The sequence below is a fragment of the Peromyscus leucopus genome, chromosome 15 (genome assembly GCF_004664715.2).
Source record: "Peromyscus leucopus breed LL Stock chromosome 15, UCI_PerLeu_2.1, whole genome shotgun sequence".
Classification (NCBI taxonomy): Eukaryota; Metazoa; Chordata; class Mammalia; order Rodentia; family Cricetidae; genus Peromyscus; species Peromyscus leucopus.
Window position 1 is genome coordinate 34669588 of NC_051076.1, and position 25133 is coordinate 34694720.

A 25133-nucleotide genomic window follows, 5' to 3' on the forward strand; every position below is an offset into this window, starting at 1 on the left:
AAACCAATGGGTACTTTGGAGGGGGGGTGTCTAGTTTTTCACGACAGGGTTTTCCTGTGTAACCCTGGCTGTCTTGGAACTCACTATGAAGCCCAGGCTGGCCTCAAACATGGAGATCTGCCTGCCTCTGCCTCCCAAGTGCTAGGATTAAAGGTGTGCACTGCTTTAGTGTGCACTCAGCAACCAAATGGGTTCTTTTAAAATATATTTTTACTAATTTTATGAGAATTTCATACAATGTGTATTGATCACATTCACTCTCCATTCTTCCCTCTAACTCCTCCCAGATCCACTTCCCATCCCCCCCCCCCCCTTCTCAACTCCAGGCCCTTTTCTTTTAGTAGCACACCAAGTCCAATTTGTGGAACCCATGTTCTCACAGGTGTGTGGCCATCCACTGGACCATGTGGGTTCTTAAAACTGAACTCAGGACCAAGTCCTCCTATTTCTCATCCTCTCCTTTCTTTTCTCTAGCCTCTAACTGCTTCCATCAGGAAAATAAACCTGTAAGAGCACTTGAAGAAAAATGAATTTAATATACAAAAGTAAATTTCTCAAGAGTCAAAGTGGACAAGAATACTGCTAACTTTAAATGGTTATTTCTGAAGCTTGTTTTAGATTTTTAATCTCTTCCCATTTCTCCCAACTACCTTCTCATTAGGGAGTAATCTGATTAATAAAAACAGTGATAAAAACAATATATTTCATATGGCTAGTACATTACAGTTTATGAATTATTTTTTATAAACATTCACTATTTGATGCTCATAAAAGTGTCTTAAGGTAATCTGAATAATAAGTCGCTTTCTGATTTTATGGATGAGAAAACAATGGCCCCCAAAGACCCCACAGTGCCTGGTTGGTAGGTTCTGAAGCCAGGACTGCAGTAAAGATTGAGAAACTCCAGTTCTAGCTCTGCTCAGGGCCAGCAACAAACTGCCTCTTCCAAGGGAGGGCTAGGTAACTTTTGCATGAGTAAAGGGTTTGTAAGCCAGCTGTGAACTTATTCATTTCAAACAGACAATACATTTCAAATCTTAACACTTTATGAAAGATATGAAAACACAATTACAGAGAGATATTATAGGTAAGTATTAACAGTTACTTTCATTTATACAACATGCCGCAATTTGTGATCTTTCTCAATATTCTAAGACAGACAAGAGGGCTTCTCAGTAAAAGATCAAATCTATTGTTAAGTGTATGTATGCAATGAATAGAAACACCACTTCTGAGTGTTAGAGAAACAGGAACCCTGGCATTCATCTGGCAGAGAACAAATTGGTGAAACTTTCTTGGGGGTAATTTGGCAGCATATCAAAATCTTAACAATGCACAGGTCAGGGGGGGGGGGGCTTTAGCATGGGAGAGAGGGGATCTGTGGTCGAGCAGCTGGCTACAAGTGAGCTCAGAGCGAAGCTACAGAACGTCTCACAAAAAAAAAAAAAAAAAAAAAAAAACAATGCACAGGGTCTCTCACTTAGTTATTACCTTTCTAATTTATTCTAAAGAAATAATGGACATGTGTAAAATATGTTATATAGAGTGATAATACAACAAATTAATATGTGGATTGATTTAATGAGGAAAAAATGAAAATATAAAATGTAGTTCTTAAAACTAATCCAGAAAAAACATACAAGATTTATTAAGTGAGGAAAAACATATTTTAAAAACAATATATATGGTAGAATCACATATACACAAGTATACACATACATAAATATGTGCCTAGGGAGTTTTATCCAAATAATAACAGTGATTGTAATCAATAGTTTTCCATATTTCTACAGCAGAATAAACTATTTTATTCATAACTCATACACACACACACACACACACACACACATATGTTTAATTGGACTATATTAGGTCTATGGACAAGGATGAAATCAAATGTAAAAACATCAGAGAGGCCTGCAGTCATTACACAAGCATATAGGAGCATATTTAAAGAATAAAGAAGTGTACCTAGAACAGAAAGCAAGAGGAGTCAGTAGAGATAATAATAGCACCTTAATGGGCAAGTGTACGTAACAGAAATGAGTGGGGGGTGAACGGCACATTCTAGTGGCTGTCCTGTCTTACATCTGACTAACAGACGATCCTAAAATAGCCAGCTTTTAGAAATGAGGTCATTTAGACAATGTTTGCAGAAAGCAACAGTTTACCTCATTGGAAGTAAAGGTATTTCTAGACAATACAATACTTCAAATCGTTTGCTGCTGCACCATCAAGAAGGGCAGTATAAGAGCCTCTGAGAAAAATCACACCTCATCAACACACTCACCACACCTTATGGAAGCTATTATGGAAACCAAAAGCAGCCAGAAAAGGAGAACCAAGTTATAAAAGCCAATTATAAGGAGAGAAATTAGGAATCTCTGATCTACAAAGGGAAGAGGAGAAAAATCATTTCCAGAAAATTTCAATAGTGCTAACAGAGGGGAAATGGCACTGTCAGACCAAACTAATATGGCTGAAGTTTAAAGGTGGAGCCAAGGTAAAAAAAAAAAGTAAATGAAAAAATATATGAGTCACATTATTTTAGTATATCTAAAATAAAATCTAAAGTTCTTTCCAAGCTTCACATAGTTCAGTATTTTGGGTTCCTGTCCACCTTCTCCAGTCCTCCCTTCCTCCAGGTTCTCTAATGTAACTCTGCACTAACCTTGCCTCTGTTCAGAATGGAATATTCTAGATCCACTCCAGAAAATTTCTTCTATTACTAAAATCTCAGTTTGAAAATAACATCTTTGTGAGGAACCTTCCTTGAATGCATCTCATCATGTCATACCCTCAAAGTACTTAATTTCTTTTCTCTCTCTCCACCCCGCCCCGTGTGTGTGTGTGTGTGTGTGTGTGTGTGTGTGTGTGTGTGTAGAAAAGGTCTCACTATATGACTCTGGCTGGCCTAGGACTCATTGTGTGTATGTTTATGTATGAATGTATAGGTACACAAGAACATGTGTGCGTGTGCACATGGAAGCCAGAAGACATCCTTGGGTACCATTCCTCAGGTACCATCCACCTTTAAAAATTATTTTTATACTTATTTATAGTGAATGTGTGTGGATATTAGAGTACATGAAGAGAAGTCACAGGACAACTTAAGGGAGTTGGTTCTCTCCTTCCAGGACGTGGGTCCCAAGGATAGAAGTCAGGTTTGTTATTTGTGTTTTGAGACAGGCCTGGAACTTACCAAGTAAGGTAGGCTGGCTTACCGGTTCACCTGTCTCTGCCTCTCCAGTACTGGGATTACTGGATCCAGCACTGGATCACCATGTCTAGCTTTTGTTCCATGTGCATTTTGGGGAATGAATGCAGGTCCTCATGCTTGCAAGACAAGCAGTTCACCAACTGAGCTCCTCTCCAACCCCGGTGACATAATTCAATCAGAGGGATGAGAAAGCCACACAGCAAAGTGAACCACCTCCGTCCTCCATAGAGAATCTTCGCCGCATACACACATCTATCTGCCTGTGCCTAGACTGCACACACACACAGAAGGGGCATCCAGCTTCCCCGCCTCTAAAAACACCTCACTGCTTCTCAGAAAAGACTGACCGCAAATGATACAGGAGAAAGATCTAGATGTCAAGAAAAACATGCAATTCTACTTAACTGTTTTTAGGCTTTTTAAAAATTCAGTTTTCTTGACAAATAATAAGAGCACCATCCCTAAGTTAAAGAGGAATAAGATAAACCTGCATGCCGGGAGAGTTCCACTCTTTTACCTGAAGGTATATTACTCTTCAAAGTACACCATGTTTTGATTGTCATAGATCATGAGTCACAATGAGAAATGTACTTTACATAATAATCAGTATCCACCCCCTCACACACACACATAAAACAGATCAAGTGCTCCTTCATGGGTATATATATATGGGAGCAAGTGAAATCAAGAGCAAAAGTAGACGGATGATCTCCTGACACTCCCTTCTCTAAAGCAGAAATACAAGGCTACAGGATGGATAAAAGCATCGATCAACAAGGAGCTGATACTGAACACACTGCCTATTAGAATCTGTCCAGTGACTGGAAGGGAGAGAAGAGGAAGGGGGATAGGGTTTGTGAAGTGAAGGTTTGAAAAGGTCTCTACAGGAAAGAAGGACAGACTGGGTAACAAGGACTGCTGAAGAGCAATGAGATGTGAGGATGTCTCTTGCTAAGTCATAGCTATACTCATCTGAAGGCAATAATTTACTATGTCCAGTCCACCATCCTCAAGTGCTGAGAAGACTGAAGATGAGTTAACTAGAACTCTTGTGTAGTGGAGCAGTGGGTGAATTAAAACCACCCAAAGGCTCATTAAAAAGGCAAATTATCAAGCCCCATTCGTATTCAGTCACAATTTATGGTGGTGCTCATGCATTCTAGAAGCTCTCCAAGTAATCGTGAAAGACATACCTGCTAAAGTACGGAGGCCTGGAAAGTATGCAATAAACTACAAGATGAGCCAGCAGACATCTATTATTAGACGGTCCTGGTAGGAGATGCAAGGCAGAACTCCACCACTTGGGAGAAGAGGCTCCAGTATTTAGGGAGATTCACATCCAGTTAGTGTTGGGACACCACCACGTCGGTCTGAGGCTGCACTCTTGAGACATGCAAAAGATGGACAATGCAAACTTATAAAATCTAAATAATGTCTCCTCGGGTGTTGTTAGATTCCAAATCTTTCCCCCTTTACTTTCTGTTACGTTACTCTAACTTGAGGTTTTAGTGGCGCTAAAGTGGAAGTTAGGGTGCTGCAGGACAAAACGGGGAGAACGGACAGAAGTAACTGCGCATAGCGAGATAAGGCAGTGAAGAAGGAAGGCATGGGGTCGCCTCTGAGTGCCCAACGCCCGAAGACTTGGACGCTCGGTAACCAGGGCCCAGGAGCCTTTCTTCAAGCCTCCTGTAATACTCACCATAGTTTGTGGATCTCAGCACAGGAAATAGTTATATCTGGACAGGAAGACAACACCGCGAATGATACGGTTCCTCTAGCAACACAAGCCCCGCCTTCCTCCAGGCCCTATCCAACACCGCCTCCAGGCCACTTCGTCTCCATTGGCTGGGAGTAATCAGGCCCCGCCCATCCTCACAAAGACCCACCCTTTACCTCATCGCCTGGGGCAACGCGACGCCACCTTCTCCCTTCCAACGTAGCCACATCCGTTTGGTTGTTAGTGACCCGGAAGTTTAAGCCTACACACGGCTTTCTTTATATATTGATACTTTTTTTCTTTTCTTTTCTTTTTTTTTAAGTAAGCCTTTCACTTACTGAGTCGATACATAGCCGACTCTGTGTCTCTACCTTTGTAAACACGGCACGGGGCTGTTGGTCCTTCTCCCTTGAGAAGAGCATTCCGGAAACGAAACCCTGAGTAACAGGAAGTGATTCGAGGGAGCCAGTAGTTAGGTGTCTGCAAGGCCGGGGCGGGTCGGCTTCCGAATGCCAGGGGAGTTTACGAAGTGAGCCGGCCGCTGAGGGGAGTGGAGAGCCTGTGCGGTGAGCACTGAATAAGACGATCAGAGGTAAATCCCGGAGCCGGCTGGTGGGACCGACGCGGCGGGGAGAGCGCGGTCTGGGCTGGAGCTCGGCGGCCACTGGCTTTGGATTTCAAGATTGTTCTGGCAAGGTTTCTCCTGACAGGGACAAACTTGGGATCCTCCCCCCAGGGAAGGAGGTTGACAGTCTTGACGTTTCCACTCCCTCCCCCTTTTAGACTCAGCACCCCTGCCTCCCCACACCTTCACCTACACCCGGCTCGCCTTATATATTGGTACTTTTTTTAAGTTAGACATCTTTCCGCTTTTCACTTACTGAGCGACACTTCAGTAAGTGAAGTTTCTGACATTTCGATCTCTTGGGTAGTGTCTTGGGATACGTTTTCAGAGCAAGGATTTGTGATGTTCAGGAAGTTAGACCGTGTCCGGAGTCGTATGTAATACTGGGAACAGTCAGCTTTGAGGGATTGTGGTGAAGCTGCCTGCCACCTACTCTACAGTCTAGACTCTGAAGAATAATGCATAAACCTGTGCTTGGTTTTCCAATATTTAATAGATCTATAGGACCGCCTGTCAAAGGGGGGTAATGAAGAATGGCTCCGTTTCTAAATGTGTGGGTACTAACGACAGAAACAATTAAAACATAACTTTTAAAGTAGAGGCACCAACTGAACGTATTGGTATGGCTTTAATTTTTTAATATGTATACATTTCTAGGTCTTCGGTGAAAGTCTTGGAGTACTTTTTCACTAATTACGAAAAAATGGCTACCCTTAAAAGCTTAGAAACCAAAAGTAAGTGTTCCTGTTATTATGATTTTTGGTTTGGGGGTTTTATTTGGGGGACTGGGGCGGGGTGGGGGTTCGAGACAGGGTTTCTCTGTGTAGCCCTGGCTGTCCTGGAACTCGATGGCCTCTAACTCACAGAGCTCTGCCTGCTCCTCCTAGGTACTGGGATTAAAGATGTGCCCAGACTTTTGGGGATTCTTTAGACAGGCGACTAAGTGTCATAGATTCCTTGAAAATTATTTGTGTTTCGGGGCTCTTCATGTCAGTGATAGTCGATCCTAAGTGGTTTTATCTTAGCTATTTACAAAGACAGTGTTTCCAAACCTTGGTCACATAGGAGCTAGAACTTTAACATAATGACTATCTGGGGTCCCGGTCTACCCATAGTGTGTGCTGTGCGCAGTAGTCACTTTTGAGTTCCACTTTGCTTTGCCTCTCTAGTGTTTAATACACCAGTGATGGCTCTCTATCTTTGGAAATTCTTCCATGACTTTCATGATGGCACTTTTATTTTCAACATTCATTGTAACTCTTCCCTGTCTAATATAGTAACCACATCTCTGGGTATTTGGGTTTAAATTAACATTTTTAAAATTACGAACTATCTACACACCAAGCTGCTCAATCACAAAATGTGCCAGTTCACGGTTACATTTCCATCTTTGGAGCAAATCCTTTTACAGTGCTGCTCTAATTGTATCTTGTTTCATTCTCAGTCTCCTCTCTGTTTTATCTTTGAAATCTTTTTAAAATCTATTTGTATGAGTGTTTTACATGTATGTATGTATGTATGTATGTATGTGCACCACAAGTGGCTTCGTACACACAGAGCCCAGAAGAAGGCATCAGATCCCCTGGAACTGGAGTTACAGATGATTGTGGGCCATCTTGTGGGTGCTGGAAATCAAACCCTTGTCTTTGAAAGTGCTCTTAACCACTGAGCCATCTCTCCAGCCCCTAATATCAATATTTTTAAACCTTCTGCCTCTTCTGTTTCAGTAACTGATCACTTATAGAAACAATTTACAAGTCTGTCACTGTCCTAGATCACATTCCTTGTAATTCGTGCCTTTAGTCAGCTCCCATTGCATATAGGCAAGAGTCAAAGCATATCCCAAAGTGAACTCCAGAATTAGTGTTCTCCCTGGGTATCAAGAGTTCTGTCAGCCACAGTTCTCTAAAGGGGAACTTTGTAGGGAGCAGATTTCTGGCAGCACTCTTCTCTTTTAAAGAGGGTGGAATAGGAGGAAACAGGAGGCAAAGATGATGTTGACAGATAACTGCATCTAACTTACCGGTACAAAACATACTGCCTCCCTGGAAGAGTTGGCTAGCATTAGAATAAGCAGGTGGGAGACTGGTGAGAGTAATAGACCAGGAATGAATGGCAAATAAGAGCAATTAAATAATAACCACTATGAAACAACTAATGCACTTGGCCAAAAGCAAAAACTAAATATAATATGATTACTTATTAAAACTTTACTATGAAAGGCTCCTGGGCAATGAAATTATTTTTGTTATTGTTTGTAATGAGGATTAGAGTTAAAAGCATTTTCATATCATTTCATTTTATCTTGATTATCTAGAAAGGCAGGTAATACAACTGTTTGTTCTATTCTTACTTTAATGTAACACTTGTTAGGGAAAAAAGATGTTTGTGCTACATGGTCCGAGAAAAGGAATACCTACATTTGATGTTGTCAGTTGTCTGCATTTTCTTTAACTGTGTCAGGAGAGAAATGTGATTGCTGAGTAACAACTAGAACTTTTTCCCAAACATGTGACCAGCACTGCCATTGTAGGAGGGATGGATCGTTATTACTAAGGCTTATCCTGAAGGCAAACCTAAAATAAGCAATTTAATTAAAACATTAAAATTATAGACTTTTCTACATTTAAAATGTAGCTATCACAGTTAGTTTAGTAACCAGATAGTGAGGTCTTAGACATTTAAATAGTTGCAAGTCCTAAAACGTTATCTGACTTTAATTCTATAGTGTCATAAAGATTGGGTGAAAATGATTCTATGAGCAAATGAATTTGGAAATGCCCAGTTGAATTGGTTATACTAGCACTTCTCAGTGCTGTTAGAGCACCGGTGTGTACTGTGAAAGTCCAGAGGATATGCATCATTCGTAAGTGGGCACACATTTGACCAGGCAACTGTTTATCCAGAGCCTATAGAGGTAAGGTCTGGACATCGCCTTCATAAACATTAAGCTGATTGTCTATAGCTTATTTTTCTAATGTAATAAGTGAACTTTACTAGATGGTAATGGTGACATTTAAAAGAACATTAAAGCTTGGCTTGGTGGCACAGGCTTGTAATTCCAGCTACTTGGGAGACTGAGACAGGAGGATCACAAATTCCAACCTTATTTGGGCTACAGAGTCAGTTCAAGGCTAACCTGGGCAACTAGTGAGATCCTATCTCAAAAGAGAAATGAAGAAGAGGGCTGTGGTACAGCTCTGGTAGACTGCTTGCTTGCCATACACTAGGGCCTAGCTTCAATCCCAGCTGCCCCCCCCCCACTCCCTAAAAAAGAATATTGTCTTAAAATTTACCAGTGACATCCCCAATTTAACCGTATTATTGTTTAATTTACATGTGTTCCAGAGAGTCTGTCAGGCTAGGATGTGATGGAACTCAGAATTAATGATTTAATACAGGAAAAAAACAAGTTGCTTTTAAAAGTTTTTCACTAAAGGTTTAAATGAAGTTAGGTATGTGTTGACAGATTAATAACTTCATTAATGAAGCACGTACTCACTTTGCTTTTTTATACCAAGCACATTTCTTTAGCTGGTGAGATGATCTGGGAAGAGTTATCTGTAACTAATGTAGCTTCCAATAGTCTAGTTTGGAAAAGCAATAGGTTGTTCTAAAATACTGTAGTGCTTACAGCATTCTCCAAGCTCCACGTGACAGAAAGATGGGAAGTTCATGAGTGGCCTAAGCTTGTATCCCAAATGGCAGTGGGAACTTATTAGTATTAGCTTGGCTCAGAGGGTTGATGTTCTTTCTGTGCCCAGTCATGTGACTTGAAATACGCCCCTCATAGATTTACACTGTCATTAATAAGGGAAATATTTGTTCAGTGATGGCCTCTAAATCATGCTCTTTTTCCTTCCATAATCTAAAACAAAAATTTATAAATGGTGGCCTTCACCCCCCTTAACAAAGTTTGCAGTCAGTTTAATGATTATAAACAGTATCTGAATCCCATGTAAATCAATTATTATCCTGAGTAAAAATGAATTCTGTTTTATCATTACCTACTTGACAAAAGTTTCTTTCATCAAGAGAAAAAAATTGGTTTTGTCTTCTCATATAAGTACCTAGAGACTGTCTTCAGTTTTACCTCATCATCACAAAAGCCTAAAATATTTCCTCTCTGGCCCTTTACCAAAAAAGTTTGCCAGTCTCTATGTAGAATGTTAGACTGTGGTGGCCCACAGAGGCTTCCTAGTGAGACCTTACTCAGGGTCAGGGAATCTGAGCTTGCTCTACCCAGCAGGACTGCATAAGGGGATGATTTTGCCACGGGTGTGTTTACCAGGTGTTTGGAAGGGTCTATACTTGGCTTTACGGTGTGCTTTGATCTTGCAAGGGGGAGGTCTTTTGCCTCTCCCCCTGGCATATTATAAAAAGCCCTTTTCAGTAAAGCTCTGGGCACGGCTGGGTATTGACCCAGGGCCCTCCCAAAGCTATACTGTGTCTTTGTCTTTCTTATTGTCCCTTTCCATCTTCCTACCTAATATTTCCTTATTCCTCTCTCCTCCACCAAGAACCCTTCGAAAGGTAGGAGCAGGTCAGAACTCTGGCAGACTCCCACATTAAACTAGTGATTTTTCTGTTTCTTCATATTTCGTCAGTCTATGGGAAAGCCAGTATGAAAAAACCATAAACCTTACATCTGTTTAAACTGATTAATGCATGATCACAGGTATGAGGGTCAGAATGATACAGAATGTTGGTTGCTTCCCTTCAAGGGATGGAGAACAAGGATTGAGGTTTTGCTTTATTCATCATTATTCATAATTACAGAGCTGGTGTCATAGGTTTTTGTCTGAGAGCTTAAAGGATGTAATTATTTATGATTGTGCCCTGCATAGCCTAGTACATGTGTAATAAAGGTTTCTATGTGTGTCAGAGGGAAAAATAGAATGGTAAGAAAATATGAAAGGTAAGAAAATGCAAAGCCCTGGCTCTGCCTGCTCATCTGCATGTTGACAAGACCTGATGAGTCCTTTCTGATAGCTATGAGTTCTTAAGTAAGTAAGACAGTTTAAATAAAGTTAAAGAGTAAACTGGAATTGAAAGTTGGCTGAATTTCTTGATTGGAATTTTGATTGTTTTGTTTGAAAAGAATTATCTGTCAAATACACATTGTTTCTTTGCCTTTTAACGAATTTTGTGATTTGACCTTGAATCTCTATTGTTTGAAGTTCCTTTACTTAAATTTTTCCTTTATGTAACAGTTTTTAAAGTATTTATGACTTGCCTAGGAATCCATTTTGACTGGAACCATAACTAAAGTATCACCTGCTTCTTGTGGGTCAACCTCAGTGGACTGGAATGGTGTGGCATTAGTGGTAAATTTGTTGTTGTTCTTTTTAATTTGTAGTTAATATATGATTCTGCATTCTTAAACACCAGGAACAAGACAAGTAACAAAATGAAATGCATTAGCTAAAATTAGACAAACCTAAAATGAAATTTTAAGAATATGAAAACAGGTCAACCAAGATGCTATACCAAGAGGTGGAAGCAGGAAGAACTCCAGATCAAGGTTGGCCTGGGCTGCATGTTAGCCTGAGGACCAGCTTAAGCTCCATAGTAAGGCCCTGTCTACATATATCCATACAAGAGTGGTTCTTTAATTGTACAGGCTTTGTGTGCATTCTCCTTGGAAAGTGCTGCTGTTTCCAACATGCTATAATGCTAAACCCTGGTCTCACTTTCTGAAGTCTTCCTTTATCACTTCAAAAATTAGTCCCAAAGCCATGAGCCTGTTTCAATTTGTATTGCATGTTAAAATGATTTTATCCTAATATAAAATATTTTGTGAGCTAGAAAACAATTTACAACCCCAGATGCCTTTGTACCTTCTATTTTATATAACTCAAGCACCAATACATTGACACATACCAAATAGAAAAACAAATCTATGGAATGAAATGTCTTATATTCCAGTGATGTCATTTTAACACTAGCATAAGAGAATGAAAGTCAAAATTATTTTTTATGATACTAAGTAAACTTTCCTTTTCCCCATTATCAATAGGCAAAGTTTATTAGATTTCATAAAAAAACAATAATTACAAAAGTAAAAGGACATTTAATGAATGCTTACTTTGTCCACCACCATTCTGAACACTTTACATGTATTCTTACATGGATTGTTTTAAATGTTATGTTTTGAAAATGCAAAAATCAAGCATATCTAAAGATACAAGAAATAGACGTACTGACTAGTAAAGTGAGTTTGAAAGACTGTTTGACAATACAGATCTTCACCAGGACTTATATATTTATTTCTTCTGTGGTTTTTGTTTTGGTTTGGTTTTTGTTGTTGTTGCTGTATTTTGTGCTGCTGGAGATCTCCCCGACACCTCACATGTGCTATCACTGCTTTTCAACTACTTTTTTCCTTTCTTTCTTTCTTTTCGAGACAGGCTCTTACTATCAGTCTTAGCTGGCTTCAAACTTACTGCCCTGGCCTCAGACTCCAAGTACTGGGATTATAGGCATACACCATTATACCCAACTAGAAGTTTATTAAAAAAAAAAAAATCAAAGTTGTGTAGTCATAAAGCTGTTCATTAATACATCACTTTCATTAAGCATGTGCTATACTACTAAGTCCCAGCACCCATGTTATCATGTGCGCGCACAAGCGTGTGTGTGTGTGTGTGTGTGTGTGTGTGTGTCTGTGTCTGTGTCTGTGTTCCCTATTTTCTACATTAGATATTATCTTAAGCACAGTGGTCCATACCATCTCACAAGATATCTGGCCTTTATTCTTTGCCTGGTACTGTATTTGTTGTGTGTGACCTCTTCAGTCCATCTATACATTATACCGACTAGTATGTTTGTCCTTACTGTACATTATGGAATTTATTGTTATTCATGTATCTATTGACTAGAGCATACAATACATACTAGAAACATGGTGCATGTAAAATAAATCGAAAGCCACACAGGGCATATGACCCCAGAAATATAATGTAAAGATGATAAAAGTGAGGTTTAGGGGAGTTTAGTCTCACAGCCCATATGGTCTCACTAGTTGAATTTTTACCCTTTAGGTGTAAGAATGGGAAACTTTTCCTAATCAGTTTTCCAGTGTAACATACACAATGCCCTTCTCTACCCCTGTGTAAAGCATAACAGAGGTTAATCTATTATGAGGAGCATAGATACTTTCAAATATATGTATATATTACTAATATGTATTGTTATATTTGACATCATTGAGTGTCCATAGTACATCAGAGCTTGACCTTATTACATTCCTGCTCATCACCACCCTATGGCCTGGCTGTTACTCTTTTCATTTCATATATTTCAATATAGAAATAAATAGAAGAAAGTTATTTTTCTAGGAGTATATTACAAAATGAAAGCCAGAAACAAAATCTCTTGCATTTTCCAAGAAAGAAGCCATTTAACTTAAGGAAATCTTAAACGTGAAAGTCGAATAAAGACTTTTGTTGATGCATGCTGGTTTAGAAATTACTCTTGAATTTTTTCCATTCCTTTTGCTGTTGATACTTTAGAACATAGGGCAAAGCAGTGTTGTTTGGCAAGACTTCGTGGAGAGATGTAACACATGCTTACTCACTCCAGATAGGGAGCCCATGACAGAGCAAAGAATGGACACTGCCATCGTCCACCTTGGTGAACCAATGAATTTTCTTGGGGTTACTTAACAGGAGCAGAAATGACTCAAAGACAGCTGCATCACCACGGTCCATGCTCCAGCACAGGTGGCAGCTCCCCAAAAGCTGGGAATCTGGAGCCCACTGCACAGCCTGCAAGCAGCTCAACAGGTTGGAGGGTGTTTTTTCCAGGTGCCTCGGTGGTTTTAAGCCTCCTCCCAGCAGCCTGACTGGTTTCTGCTTCTAGGCAGCTGGTCTGGTCTCCAGTCTGGTTCCTCGCAGAGTGACTCTGCACAACCTTTATCGTTTACTATTGGAATGGACCAGTGAATCTGGTCATTTTCAGGGACTTCCTGGAGCTGTTTTGAGTTGTTCACTTTCTAGCTTAAGGAGCTGCCCTGCAAAAGGGAGTATTTCAGTCAGGGAGGGAACTGCTACATAACAAGTAGTCTTGGCATTTTCTTATCATTTCTTTTGGTAAATTGTCCTTGGCTTGACCTCTTCATTAGGCAACCTCACTTCGACCCCAATCCGAGGAGCAGGAGATGGAATGGAAACAGAGGAGCCCCCTAAGTCTGTTGAAGTCACCTCTGAAGTCCAACCCATAAATCAACATGTCCTTCAGAGTCCACGTAAGAAAGTTCCCTCAGACAGCCCAGGCGTTCTTCAGCTGGGAAAGATTCTTACTGAAAAAGCAGTGGAAGTTGAAGCTGTGAGGATATTTGTTCCCAAAGCCGCCATCTCTCATGATATCCCCACCAAAAATACAAAGCTTAAATCTCTGGGCTATCACCGAGAAGAAGTCCACCTGCAGCCAGAGGTAGTCACAGACCCGAGGAAGGAACTCGCAGAGGCAAAGAAGCTTTTAGAGAAGCTCAAGAATTCTGAAAGGAGGCTACTTCAGGACAAAGAAGGCCTTTCAAACCAGCTCCGGGTACAGACAGAGGTGAGTACAGCCCACAGCTTCCGTGAACTCTGATCTTTACCTCTGGACCTTTTAATCCCATGCTGGAAAACAGCATTTTCTCAGAAATGTCATTTATCATAGGTTGTCGTTTCACTAAAAGCTTCCTCTTGAATTCCTCACTCTGCCATGGGGCCTCTAGGAAGAGTTTATGTGGGGACTCATTCTCTAAGTGTGGTGGAAGTGGAGGTGTGAGCAGCTTTAGACCAGACCACCTCTAAGTCAGAAAAGTAGGTCACATTCATGAACTGACCAGGTCAGGCTTTGCCATTGACAAATTTGAAGAATTCGTTCCAAGTATTTTTGCCTGATACCTGGGGAGAGTGTGGGGTGTGTGTAAAATAAGTTACTATGTCTTCATTAGACGTTAAAATAAGAATCTATAGTGTTCGGTTGTGTTACTTTAACCTCTGCAGCTTAATAAAATTGCCTCAGCCCTCCCTTGTTTCTGTTAAACTTTACACTTTGATATTAGTGTGTGTGTGTGTGTGTGTGTGTGTGTGTGTGCGCGCGCGCGCGCGCGCACATGTGCACTGTATATGGAGGGATACATTCCACTTCATGAGTGTGGACGTCAGAAGAACCACCTCGGTTCCCAAGATTAAACTCAGATCAGGTGGTCATCTCACTAGCCCAAGACTACATCTTTTTGCAAGGTGATAGTATGTGTAACACAGTGATTAGTGGTTCTTATCCAGATTTTATTCATATTTAAATCATTTTATTTGAATTTAATACTTTAATAATATATTTAGCTAATTTCTAAGTACAAAATGATACATATTTATTTGTAAACATTTTAGAAGATTCGGAAAGAAGGGGCTAGGGGATGGCTTAATGGGTAAGAATGCTAACTGTACAAGTATGGGGACCTGGGTTCAAATCCCCAACACCCATGTAAAAAGCCTGGCATAGCCATGCACACCTCTAACATGAGTGCTGGAGTTTTGGGTTCGGGGACAAAGACAGGCTATCTGGGACTTGCTAGCATCCAGACTAGCCATCGTCTCCATGACAGACCCTGTGTCAAGGAGAAAAGTCACAGAGTGATGGAGACAGACGTCCTTCTCTGGCCTCCACACGTGTACACACACACACACACACACACACAAACCATTTTAAAAGATCAAAAAGAAAATTCAGAAAGACAATAAAAATGATAACACCTGTAATTGCACTGTCTAAATATAACTGCATAACTATTCATATAGGTTTACTTTGTCTTATTTCTAGTATTTTTCTTTTCTTAATTTTTTTCTTTTATTAAAAATAGATTTCTTTTTCATATAATATATTCTGATTACGGTTTCCTCTTCCTCTATTCCTCCTATTTCCTCCTCCCCACCTTCTCTCCTTCCCTTTCCTTCCCTCCTTCCCTCCCTATTTGTATCTACCCCTTTTCTGTCTCTCATTAGAAAACAAACTTCTAAGGAATAATAGTAAAATAAAATATGAGACAAAACCTGACACATTGGAATAGGCTCCAAAGGACACAGAAAGAGATTCTCTGTCATCAATTTTGTTACGATCAAGTCAGTGACATTTCTTAAGCTTTTTGTCTTGGTTGTCTTCTTTCATCCTAGATAAATCGTGAGTTAAAAAAGTTGCTGGTGGCCTCTGTTGGAGATGACCCGCAGTATCACTTTGAACGTCTAGCCCGGGAGAAGAACCAGCTCATTTTAGAAAACGAAGCACTAGGTCGGAACACAGCCCAGCTTTCGGAACAGCTGGAGCGGATGTCGATACAGTGTGATGTGTGGAGGAGCAAATTCCTCGCAAGCAGGTATTTTCTGTTGTAAATAGTCCTTCCTTCCCTGCTGTTTGTTCTGCCTGTCACTTTTGACTCATAGCAAAATAACAGGGAAAATTTCTGACTTAAGATTGTCCGAGTGCTTCATACACTATTTAATGTGCAGCACTCCCCCTCTGGAGGGCCACGCAGTTCTTAGAGACTTTACAGGTGGGTAATACATGGCCCCCTTTCATTCTAAAACTCACTCTTCTACAGTAAACAACACAACTGTAAAATCAAATGTGGAAATACTACAGTCACAAAAGGCAGATGTAGACCCTCCCCTCCGACCCAGAGAAAGCAAGCTCCTTCCCACTTCCTAGGACGGTAGTCTCCACCCAGCATGCTCCGTTCTCATAGCTCTTTTATCTGGGTATAGACCTTTCCAAGTTCTTCTCCCCATATAAACAGAAAGCATCCTCACTATGGCAAAGCTGGTGAGGCAACTCTACCACATGGAAAAAGCCACAAGCCATGGTCCAGGCCTCTGAACACGCTGCTCCTTGTCCGTTTGTCCCTACCCCACTCAACTTCTGCACCAATAAGAGCATGTTTAGACACTGTCTGTCTTGGTAGGTCTCTGCTGCTGTGATGAAACACACAAAGGCAGCTTCTCAGGGAGAGGTTTGTTCCTGCTACATCTCTCTCGGGTCACACGCCATCACTGAGGGAAGTCAGGGCAGGAACCAGGAAAGGTGCCATGGGTGTATACTGCCTGTTGACTTGTTCCTCTAGACTTTCTCAGCCTGTTTTCCTATACCCCAGGACCACCTGCTCAGAGGTGGCACCGCCCCAGTGGGCTGGGCCTTCCCACATCAGTCATCAGTCAAGGAAATGCCCCCACAGGCTTGTTTACAGGCTAGTCTTAGGGAAGCATCTTCTGAGTTGTGGTGCCTTCTTCTTAGCTAACTAACCCATGTCAGGTGTGCAGAAAACTACCCAGGACACCGTGTGTTTAATAACTGCTGATTTAAAACAACTCATCTGGAGATTTCTCACAAGACACCAAAGGTCTCCAAGCTATACTTTAAGAACCGCTGATGGTGAATAAATTGTAGACTAGCATTTCTTCATGTATTATATCTATGATATTTTCTAGTAGTTGAATACTTGTAAGGTCCTACTTTTGTCTTCTAGTGAAAAAAAAAAGCAAGATGTAGAAAATTTTGTAATAAATTTTTCCTTCTAGTAAACACATCCCCCATTATTTATTTTTTCACACATTCATGTTGAAATACATTTAAATTATTTTTTTTGGAAAAATAAGAAACTTTATTTGCTCTGTAAAGGAGAATGAGGCTAATTGGCAGGGGAAGACTTCTTTGTTTTAGAGAAAGTCTTCAGCATTCTTCTGAAAGTACAATTGAGTAGTGAGAAAAATAATTTACTTTTTCTTTTTTTTTTGGTTTTTTAATAGTTAGAAGCATGCATTTAATAATTTAAGTCACTATATAAAAAAGTTAGGTACTTTTCTGTCATTTAAAAACTATTTCTACTGATCCTGCTTCAGAAGCTCTGTATGTGAAAATGTTCTCAGTTAAAATGCTAGAACTGCAAAGCAGCGAGCATGTTAAATCCTGTTGTTAGCTTTTAAAACTGGCAATCACAGAGTGGCAGTAGATTAACTTCTGTGTGCTTGGTACTGTGGGAGAACCGTATGTGAAATTTCTTTTTTTCAGAGTAATGGCAGACGAATTGACGAACTTCAGAGTAGTTCTACAGCGCCAGAACCGAGATGCCCAGAGCGCCATACAGGATCTCCTGAGTGAACGGGAGCAGTTTCGCCAGGAAATGATCTCTACCCAGAAGTACGGCTCTTGTTCACATTCTGAACTCTCCTGTCGACTCCTGCAGGTTTCGCTGTTGGGAAAGGTTTCCTTGGATTGTTTGTTTCAGTGTGGCCATGTTTTTTAACATACCAACTGTATACTGTAAGTCACACTTTAAAGTAGATGCCCTGAGAGGAAGGAGCCCTAAAAACAGAAAAGGGGGTGCTGCATCCCACATTCCTAATAGGGAAAGAATTGTTAGACATCTGTGAGTGAGGTTGTTTCTGCACTAAAAGTAATTCGTGGGTATGGATACGGTGGCTCTGTACAGTTTGGGAAGCCAAGTGACATATCTGTTTCTCCCACAGAGAGATTTTTGAAGTCTTTGTGTAATATTAGAACATGTCTGCATATCTTTGCATTCCAGAACTAGCTGAAATATTTTTTAAATATATAATATATAATAATAATAGTAATAACAACAATAATAAAATAAATAAACACATGGGCAGTGTTTCTTAAAAGGTCTTTGTACTTTTATGTAATTGAATAATTACTAATCAATTATATGGGACATTAGAAGAATAAAGCAAAATATATCAAAGTATGGAAATTTGTTACAGGCAATTAAGGCAGTGTTTCAAGGGAAATGCTTGTTCCAGGCTGGCTATGATGATGCCTACCATCGCTCAGGAAGCTGAGGCAGAAGTACCTGAATTCCAGCCAGTCTGGGCTGTGTAGGAAGATCCTATCTGTAAAAAGATAAAAAGGGGGGTTTATTGGAGGGAATAAAAAAAGGCTTATTAGTAATTTAAGTTACTACTCTGAGAAGTGCAAAAAGCAAATTAAACCCAAATGAAGCAGAAGTGAGAAAGAGTATTAATGATGATAGCTAAAACAATTTTGTGATGAAACTTTTAAAAAAAGATAAAGTTAAGGAATGTCTAGCCCTGAAGTGGCAATCACAGAGCCTGCAAGGGTCTGAGCTAGGTCCCCTGCATCCATACTGTGGTTGTTTAGCTTGGGGCTTTTGTGGGACTCCTAACAGTAGTGGGAGTGGGGGTGTCTCTGACTCTTTTGCTTGCTCTTGGGACTTTTTCCTCCTACCGGGTTGCCTTGTCCAGCCTTGATATGTGGGTTTGTGCCTGGTCTTATGGCATCTTGTTAGGCTATGTCTGGCTGATGTCACAGGGAAGCCTGCTCTTTTCTTAGAGGTAACAGAGAAGCAGTGAGGGGGAGGAGGAGATGGTGGTGGGGGTGGTGGAATTGGGAGGAGGAGAGGGCGCAGAGGCTATGGTCAGGTTGTATTGTATGAGAGAGGAATAAATAAATAAGAAAAAAAAATTCTAGCCAGTCCACTGAGGAACGATGGTGCATGGTAAGTATTGGGAATGAAAGCCGGCACGCAGTAGATTGAGTAGACATAGCAAAGATAATAAGGGAATGTTAATGATACCTCTAGCCAATCAAGTCAATGATTTAGCTAAGCTTAAGACATATTACCAAAGGTTACTTGAGAAAAGGCGTAGGAGGGCTGGAGATGGTACAGCAGTTCAGAGTGTGCTGCACTTGCAGAGGACCTGATTTTAGTTCTCAGCACTAAAGCATGCTGCGCAGCTTATAACTACTAGTAACTTCAGCTCCAGGAGATCTGACGCCCTCTTCTGGGCTCGGTGAGCACCTGCACTTATGTACGTACACCGGACACACTCAAATAATTTTAAAATAAATCATCAAAAATAACAGATATATAACTAGCCCTAACCCATTAAAGAGTTGAACTTGTAGTTAAAAGCCAAATGAAGGAAATTCTAGCCTAGATGGATCCACTAAATGCTAATAAACATCTAAGGAAGAAAGAAACACATTGTACACAAGTTCTTCTAGACCACACAAAAAAAGAGAACAATTTCCAAATCATTTTGGGGGCCGAGCATTATGATAACAAACTAGATCATAACCAAAATCCATATACTTTCTATCATTAATGAACATAGATGTAAAAGTCCTTAGAGACTGTTAGTGGATCAAATCCAACAATATAGAGTATAGTTTATACATTATGACCATGTAAAGTTAACTCTACATATTGGAGATTGACTTAGCATTCAGACTTCAACAACCAAATATGATTATATTAAACTGTGCTACTTGTTTTCATGATTTCCAGGTAATAACGTAGTAGTAGATTAACTAGTGTCTTCTGCCCTATAACCTATGTGACCAGTCATCCCGAGACTTGAACTCCGAATAAAGATATTAAATGACTTCTGAAATACGTGTTGCTCACTTACTTCCTCTTACTGGTTCTTGTATTTTGTCTTTATGAGTGTTCATTGCTCACGTGTGTTCTGTGCAGGTTTCTGGAGGAACTCTTGGTCTCCTTACAGTGGGGAAGAGAGCAGACACACTCCCCTAACACACAGCCCCACAGCACAGCAGGGCTGGCACTCTCAAACCGCAAGTTGGCAGAAGCCGTGCATGCTCATCTTCTGGGAAATGTTGGCATTAGCAATCAAAAGAAGATTCCAGCAACAGTAGAATTCTTCAGTACCCCAGCTGAGAAAATGGCTGAAAAGGTAACATGTTTTCTCTTCCGTGAGCTGTGGAATGTGTTCTATAGCTTGCGAGATTTTATTGACCCCTTACTGAAAGCTACATGTTATGCTTGCTTGGCATCGAGAGTTTTGAAATGTAGAACCTCAGTTTGTTTTTTGTGTTAATAAGCTTGTGATCTTAGAGCAGGTTCCTCCTTTGACCCTTAAATTTCCTAATGTTTCTACTCTGTTCTAAGGAGAAAATCACCTTCCCATCACAGCCAGAAAGTGCATATGTACTTACCTGTCACTTGCTCAGATTGTTTACCTCCTGCCTCTAGGCCATCCATCCTCTGTTGTCAGAGAGTTGTCTTGCAAATGTCAATGCAGTCATCAGACAGCTCCCAGTCCTGCCTCCTTGACTGAATTCTTTCCTAGAGCATAGAAGGCTTGTCACAACGTTTCCATCCCCCTTTACAGGAGTCACTTCCCAAGTTCCACTTCCTCTTCTAGCAGCCTTACTCACTTCTCATTTCACAGATAGACTGTTTTTCTCATGCCTCTTTCTAATGCATGCTCTTCCACCTGCCTAAACGATTTTCTGTCGTCTTCTTAGTGTCCAACGTTCAGTGTACTTGTATGCCTGTCGAGATAGCTCTTGTATCATGTTGTAATTGTGTGATTCTCTCTCTAAAACTACTTAAAGACTGGAAAATATGTCTTACTGTGTTTCCTCGTGGACTGATAGGATGTTGCACATAGTAGGTGCTCAGCTACTTACTAAAAGGATCAGTGCCTAAAAAGTAAACTACTCAAAGCCTTGTTTGTTCTTTTTATTATTATTTTTATTATTTCTTTATTTCTTTGCTAGGAGGTTGTTGCACGTGTACTCAGCTGCTGTCGGTATCTTGGAGTGTAGCTGGCTTTTCCCTTGTTCATGAAACTTCTCTTGCCTTGGTTTCTCTGTGAACCTCGGCCATCCTGTCTTCTCTGCTCCCTGCTTCATTGTGCAGTGGTGGGTGTGCTCCAGGTCTGATCTAGAGCTGCTGTTCTTCTTTACCCTGCCACATTCCCTCAGGTATCAAGACCGACAGCCCTTCTCCTTGCGTGCCTCATGACCTTCCAGCCCATTGCTTCAGGAGCTGTCCTCTCAGAGATGAATGCAGCAACTTGGTCCCCACTCTTCCTTCGTCTTTAATGCTCTCCCATTTCCTCCCTCCATGCTGTGCCACAGGATCTCTGCAAGGCTTCAAATCCAGCCCTGTCATCTCAAGGCTAAAATCTAGAAGACTTTCTGCCATATCTCACTCTCCTACTGAATTCCCTTAGCATTTGACTTTTCACTTTAAAGAGCCATAATGTCATAGCATGTGCCCTACTTAGAAACCATTCTTTTCCTCGCAGAGTTTATAAGTAACATTACTCCTTCCATCTTAGCTTGTCATCTAAATCAAAATAAAAGGTCTAAAAGCTGAATCTTAAAAGTAGAATGTAGTTAACAAGTGGAAGTCCTAAAGTAGCATGGTAGTTCTTATGTGATGCCAGGATGCTTTAAACAGGAGCTACAGTGTCTTGGATATGCTGTTAACTTGGAAGAGGGAAGTGTCCAGGCACGTGAGAGCGGGGAAGCAAGCCCAAGAGCGCCTTTGAATAAGCCCTGACTGTAGCAAAGGGAGGTAGAGCCAATAACTTTTGTCCATAGTTGTGGACAAAAAAGGCTATCCTTGTCCTTAATTGGACTTTTTTTTTTTTCAGTAGAGGAAACAGGAAAAGCCAGGACCAAGGAAGAAATGAGAGAACAAAGTATTGTGAACATAGTTATTAGCATAAAATACTATATATAATTTTTAAAAAGAGAAATGAAGGGCCATTTATTTTCCCATAAGTAAAAGCAGCATTTTCACAGAAGAATGGTGGTCAGATCCTTACTCTAAAGAACTGAATGAAAGAGAAGAGAGACAGTGGGTGCTTTGGGGTAAAACTGAAAATTGATATCATATGAGGTAGAACTCATAGAACTTCATTTTTCTGTTTTTATTCCTTCTGTAGATGTCTGCCAAAGAGTATTGGTTTCATAATTACTAAAATAAAGGTGGTTAATGTCATAACTAGGCATCATTGCTGAATTTACAGTGTTTTGGAAGAAGGAGAAATTCATATTCATTCTGATGTTATTTTTAATGATAGCACATAAAACAAAATGAATTGTCATAGGTAGCTAGGTACCAGTGAAACCCAGGCTTTATGGTGCATGCTGCTAACATCTGACATGGCTTCTTTGCCTCAGGTTCTACGGATTTTGGATCCAGTTACCTGTACAGAAAGCTCACCGGACAACCCATTTTCTGAATCTTCACCACCCACATTACTCACTACAAAGAAAAATATTGGACGTTTCCATCCCTATACCAGATATGAAAATATAACTTTCAATTGCTGCAATCATTGCAAGGGAGAACTCATTGCTCTTTAATGTATAATGTACTAGAGGTGTGCTGAGTACCCAAGATTCATTATTTGGGAGCTGGGTTTCTTATGATGCTAGAAATAAAATCAGTTCATCTTTATATAATATATAGCCACAAAGATATTTCATGTGCTGGATTCCAGATTATTTTTCTTAAGAAATGTCTCAGGGTAAGAAAAAATGAAACTATGTAGATATATTTAAAGTACAAAGTACTTCTCAGATAGTTCAGTGTTTGTGCTAAAACTAAAAAAGATTTTATAACTTTCTTTTAGGCCCTAAATTATTATTCTTTGTTATATATTTTATATGAACTATAAACAGGTTTCATTTTGGTGCATAAAACAAAACCAGGCAAACTACAACATGCGTTGGATGTGGCCATGCCCATCCCTTTCTTGTTGCCAAAGCTGCATTCCTGCACAGCGGCCGAGTGCAGTGTGGGGGTAGCAAAGGCCATTCCCTCATAGAGCATGTTGGCTAGTTAATAGCTGGAGAATAGGAAAAAGGGATTTGCATTTCCTTTGTGGTCACATTTGGGCTATAAAAGAGGCCTTCAGAGACTCTGGGATAAAGGCATTAATCTTTCTAAACAAATATATTAGGAAAATAAAAAGGTATTTTAGAACTACAACAAATAGTTCAACAACAGTGTCCCGTGCTGTTGTTTTGCAAAGTGCTCTCACTTCTGCATGGTTGCAGTTGGACAACCTGGAGGAAACAGATTCATAATTACTGACTCAACGTTGGCACATGCAGTGTCTGCAACAGGAATATCTAGTTTGATAATATAATGATGGAAAATGAGTTTCTGGGGAAAATGTAATCCATTAATTTACATATATTACAGAATATATTATTGTATAATGTATCATAAGATGCCCTTTTATTGACCTCTAAATATTCACAAAAATCTGTCATCAAAAAATATACTGAATTTTAAAAATTATCTGAGAAGGCAAATCTGGCCAAACAAATTATACTTTAGTGTCAAACCTACTACTTTTTGTCTGACTCATCTGAGCCGTATTTATAGCTTTCAATGGCAATAAATTTCTCTATTTCCTTCTTATTGGTTAGTCCTTTCTCCTTCCAGAATAATGGACTTTGGCTCTAGTCTTCATGTGACTTTTACTATGTACAGCTGTTTTGTTGCCTTTTCCTTTGTTTGCATAATATAAACTTCTTAGAAGAAAATGGAAATTTTCATGACATCACCTTTGACTGTGATTTCTTGGGTATAACAACAAAAGCACAAGAAATGAAAAAGTAAATTTCACCAAAGTTAAAAACCTTCATGCGGGGCTGGAGAGATGGCTCAGAGGTTAAGAGCACTGACTCTGCTCTTCCAGAGGTCCTGAGTTCAATTCCAGCAACCACATGGTGCTCAAACACTGTAATGAGATCTGGTGTCTTCTGCTGAAGTCATACATGCTGTATACGTAATAAATATATAAATAAAAATCTTTAAAAATAAAATAATAAATAAAAAAAAAACCTTCATGCATGAGGTACATGGTAGCTCTAAGAATGGGAGAGAAAAAAAAAAAGAACAAATTATGTATCTGAGAAGTGGCCAGAAGATACAAAGAACTCCAATTCAACAACCAGAAAACCTGCCCAGTGAGAAGGGGGCAGAGGCTGGAGAGATGCCGCAGTCTGTAGAACATTGCCACACGACCATGAGAACCCACGTCCAAATCGCCAGCACTTAACAGGAAACATGGTGCAGTGGTGCACATCTGTAACCCCAGCACACATGGAGCAGTCAGTCACTTCAGCTGAATTGATGAGTGCCAGGCTAAGTGAGAAATCCTGTCTCAAACATTAAGGTGGAGAGTGATAAAGGAAGACACCCAATACATAAGCTTCTCCTTTACTGACATGTGCACACACTCCAATGTACAATGTACCACACACGCTTGCAAGAAATGAGAAAATTATTTAAACAGTTACCTAAAATACACATATATATTTGTATATACATACTTTAAATAGCAAATAAGCACATCAGAATATTGTCAACATCAGTAGTGAGTGAAATGTAGTTATTACCATTTTCATGAAGATAACTATTAACAAAATAGTAGGATGGCTATTAACAAAAAAGCAAGAGAAATTGTAGGCCAATCTGAAGACACCTGGAACTGCTGCACTTCACCAATAAGAGTGTAAAATGCAGCAGCCATTGAAGACAGCATGGAAGTTCCTCAAAAAACAAACAAAAAAACAACTACCATGTGGCCTGGCCCATCGTTCTCCTAGGTGGATAGCCAAGAGAACTTCGAGGTTGTCATAGACTCTTGTACACCAGTTTTTGTAGCAGTATTGTCCATGGTTGTCAAAAGTTAGTTTTAATCTTAACATCAGTCACTGGTTAAATAAAAAAAAAATCATCTATATGATAAGGAATACATTCAACCTCT

General features: G+C 40.0%; 2 protein-coding genes across 9 annotated transcripts in view; one reads left to right on the top strand and one right to left on the bottom strand.

Moving 5' to 3' along the window:
* Nme7 (NME/NM23 family member 7) overlaps positions 1-5198 on the bottom strand; it is a 145662-nt gene extending 140464 nt beyond the window's left edge. For 3 of the 7 annotated variants that reach the window (XM_037211308.1, XM_028864397.2, XM_028864401.2), the window contains exons 1-2: positions 4920-5161; positions 4414-4603 (exon numbers count right to left, since the gene is read on the bottom strand). Coding sequence is in view for 1 of the 7 variants with exons in the window: in XM_037211307.1 (XP_037067202.1) it covers positions 4920-4922 (3 nt within the window). In the remaining 6 variants the exon portion in view is untranslated. Of the gene's footprint in view, positions 1-4413; positions 4604-4919 lie in introns of all 7 variants that reach the window. The other 4 variants (XM_037211307.1, XM_028864399.2, XM_037211306.1 and 1 more) reach the window with 2 other exon arrangements.
* A 211-nt stretch (positions 5199-5409) lies between these two features.
* On the top strand, positions 5410-23919 carry Blzf1 (basic leucine zipper nuclear factor 1). 2 transcript variants are annotated; one of them, XM_028864404.2, is made up of 7 exons: positions 5410-5529; positions 6220-6296; positions 13688-14124; positions 15726-15925; positions 17614-17742; positions 20063-20282; positions 22528-23919. In XM_028864404.2, the coding sequence occupies exons 2-7, from the start codon at positions 6266-6268 to the stop codon at positions 22711-22713; spliced, it is 1203 nt and encodes a 400-aa protein (XP_028720237.1). In that variant the 5' UTR covers positions 5410-5529; positions 6220-6265; the 3' UTR covers positions 22714-23919. The 2 variants fall into 2 exon arrangements, with proteins under 2 accessions (XP_028720237.1, XP_037067199.1); XM_037211304.1 differs by lacking the exon at positions 5410-5529 and adding an exon at positions 5808-5832.
* The last annotated feature ends 1214 nt before the right edge of the window (positions 23920-25133 follow it).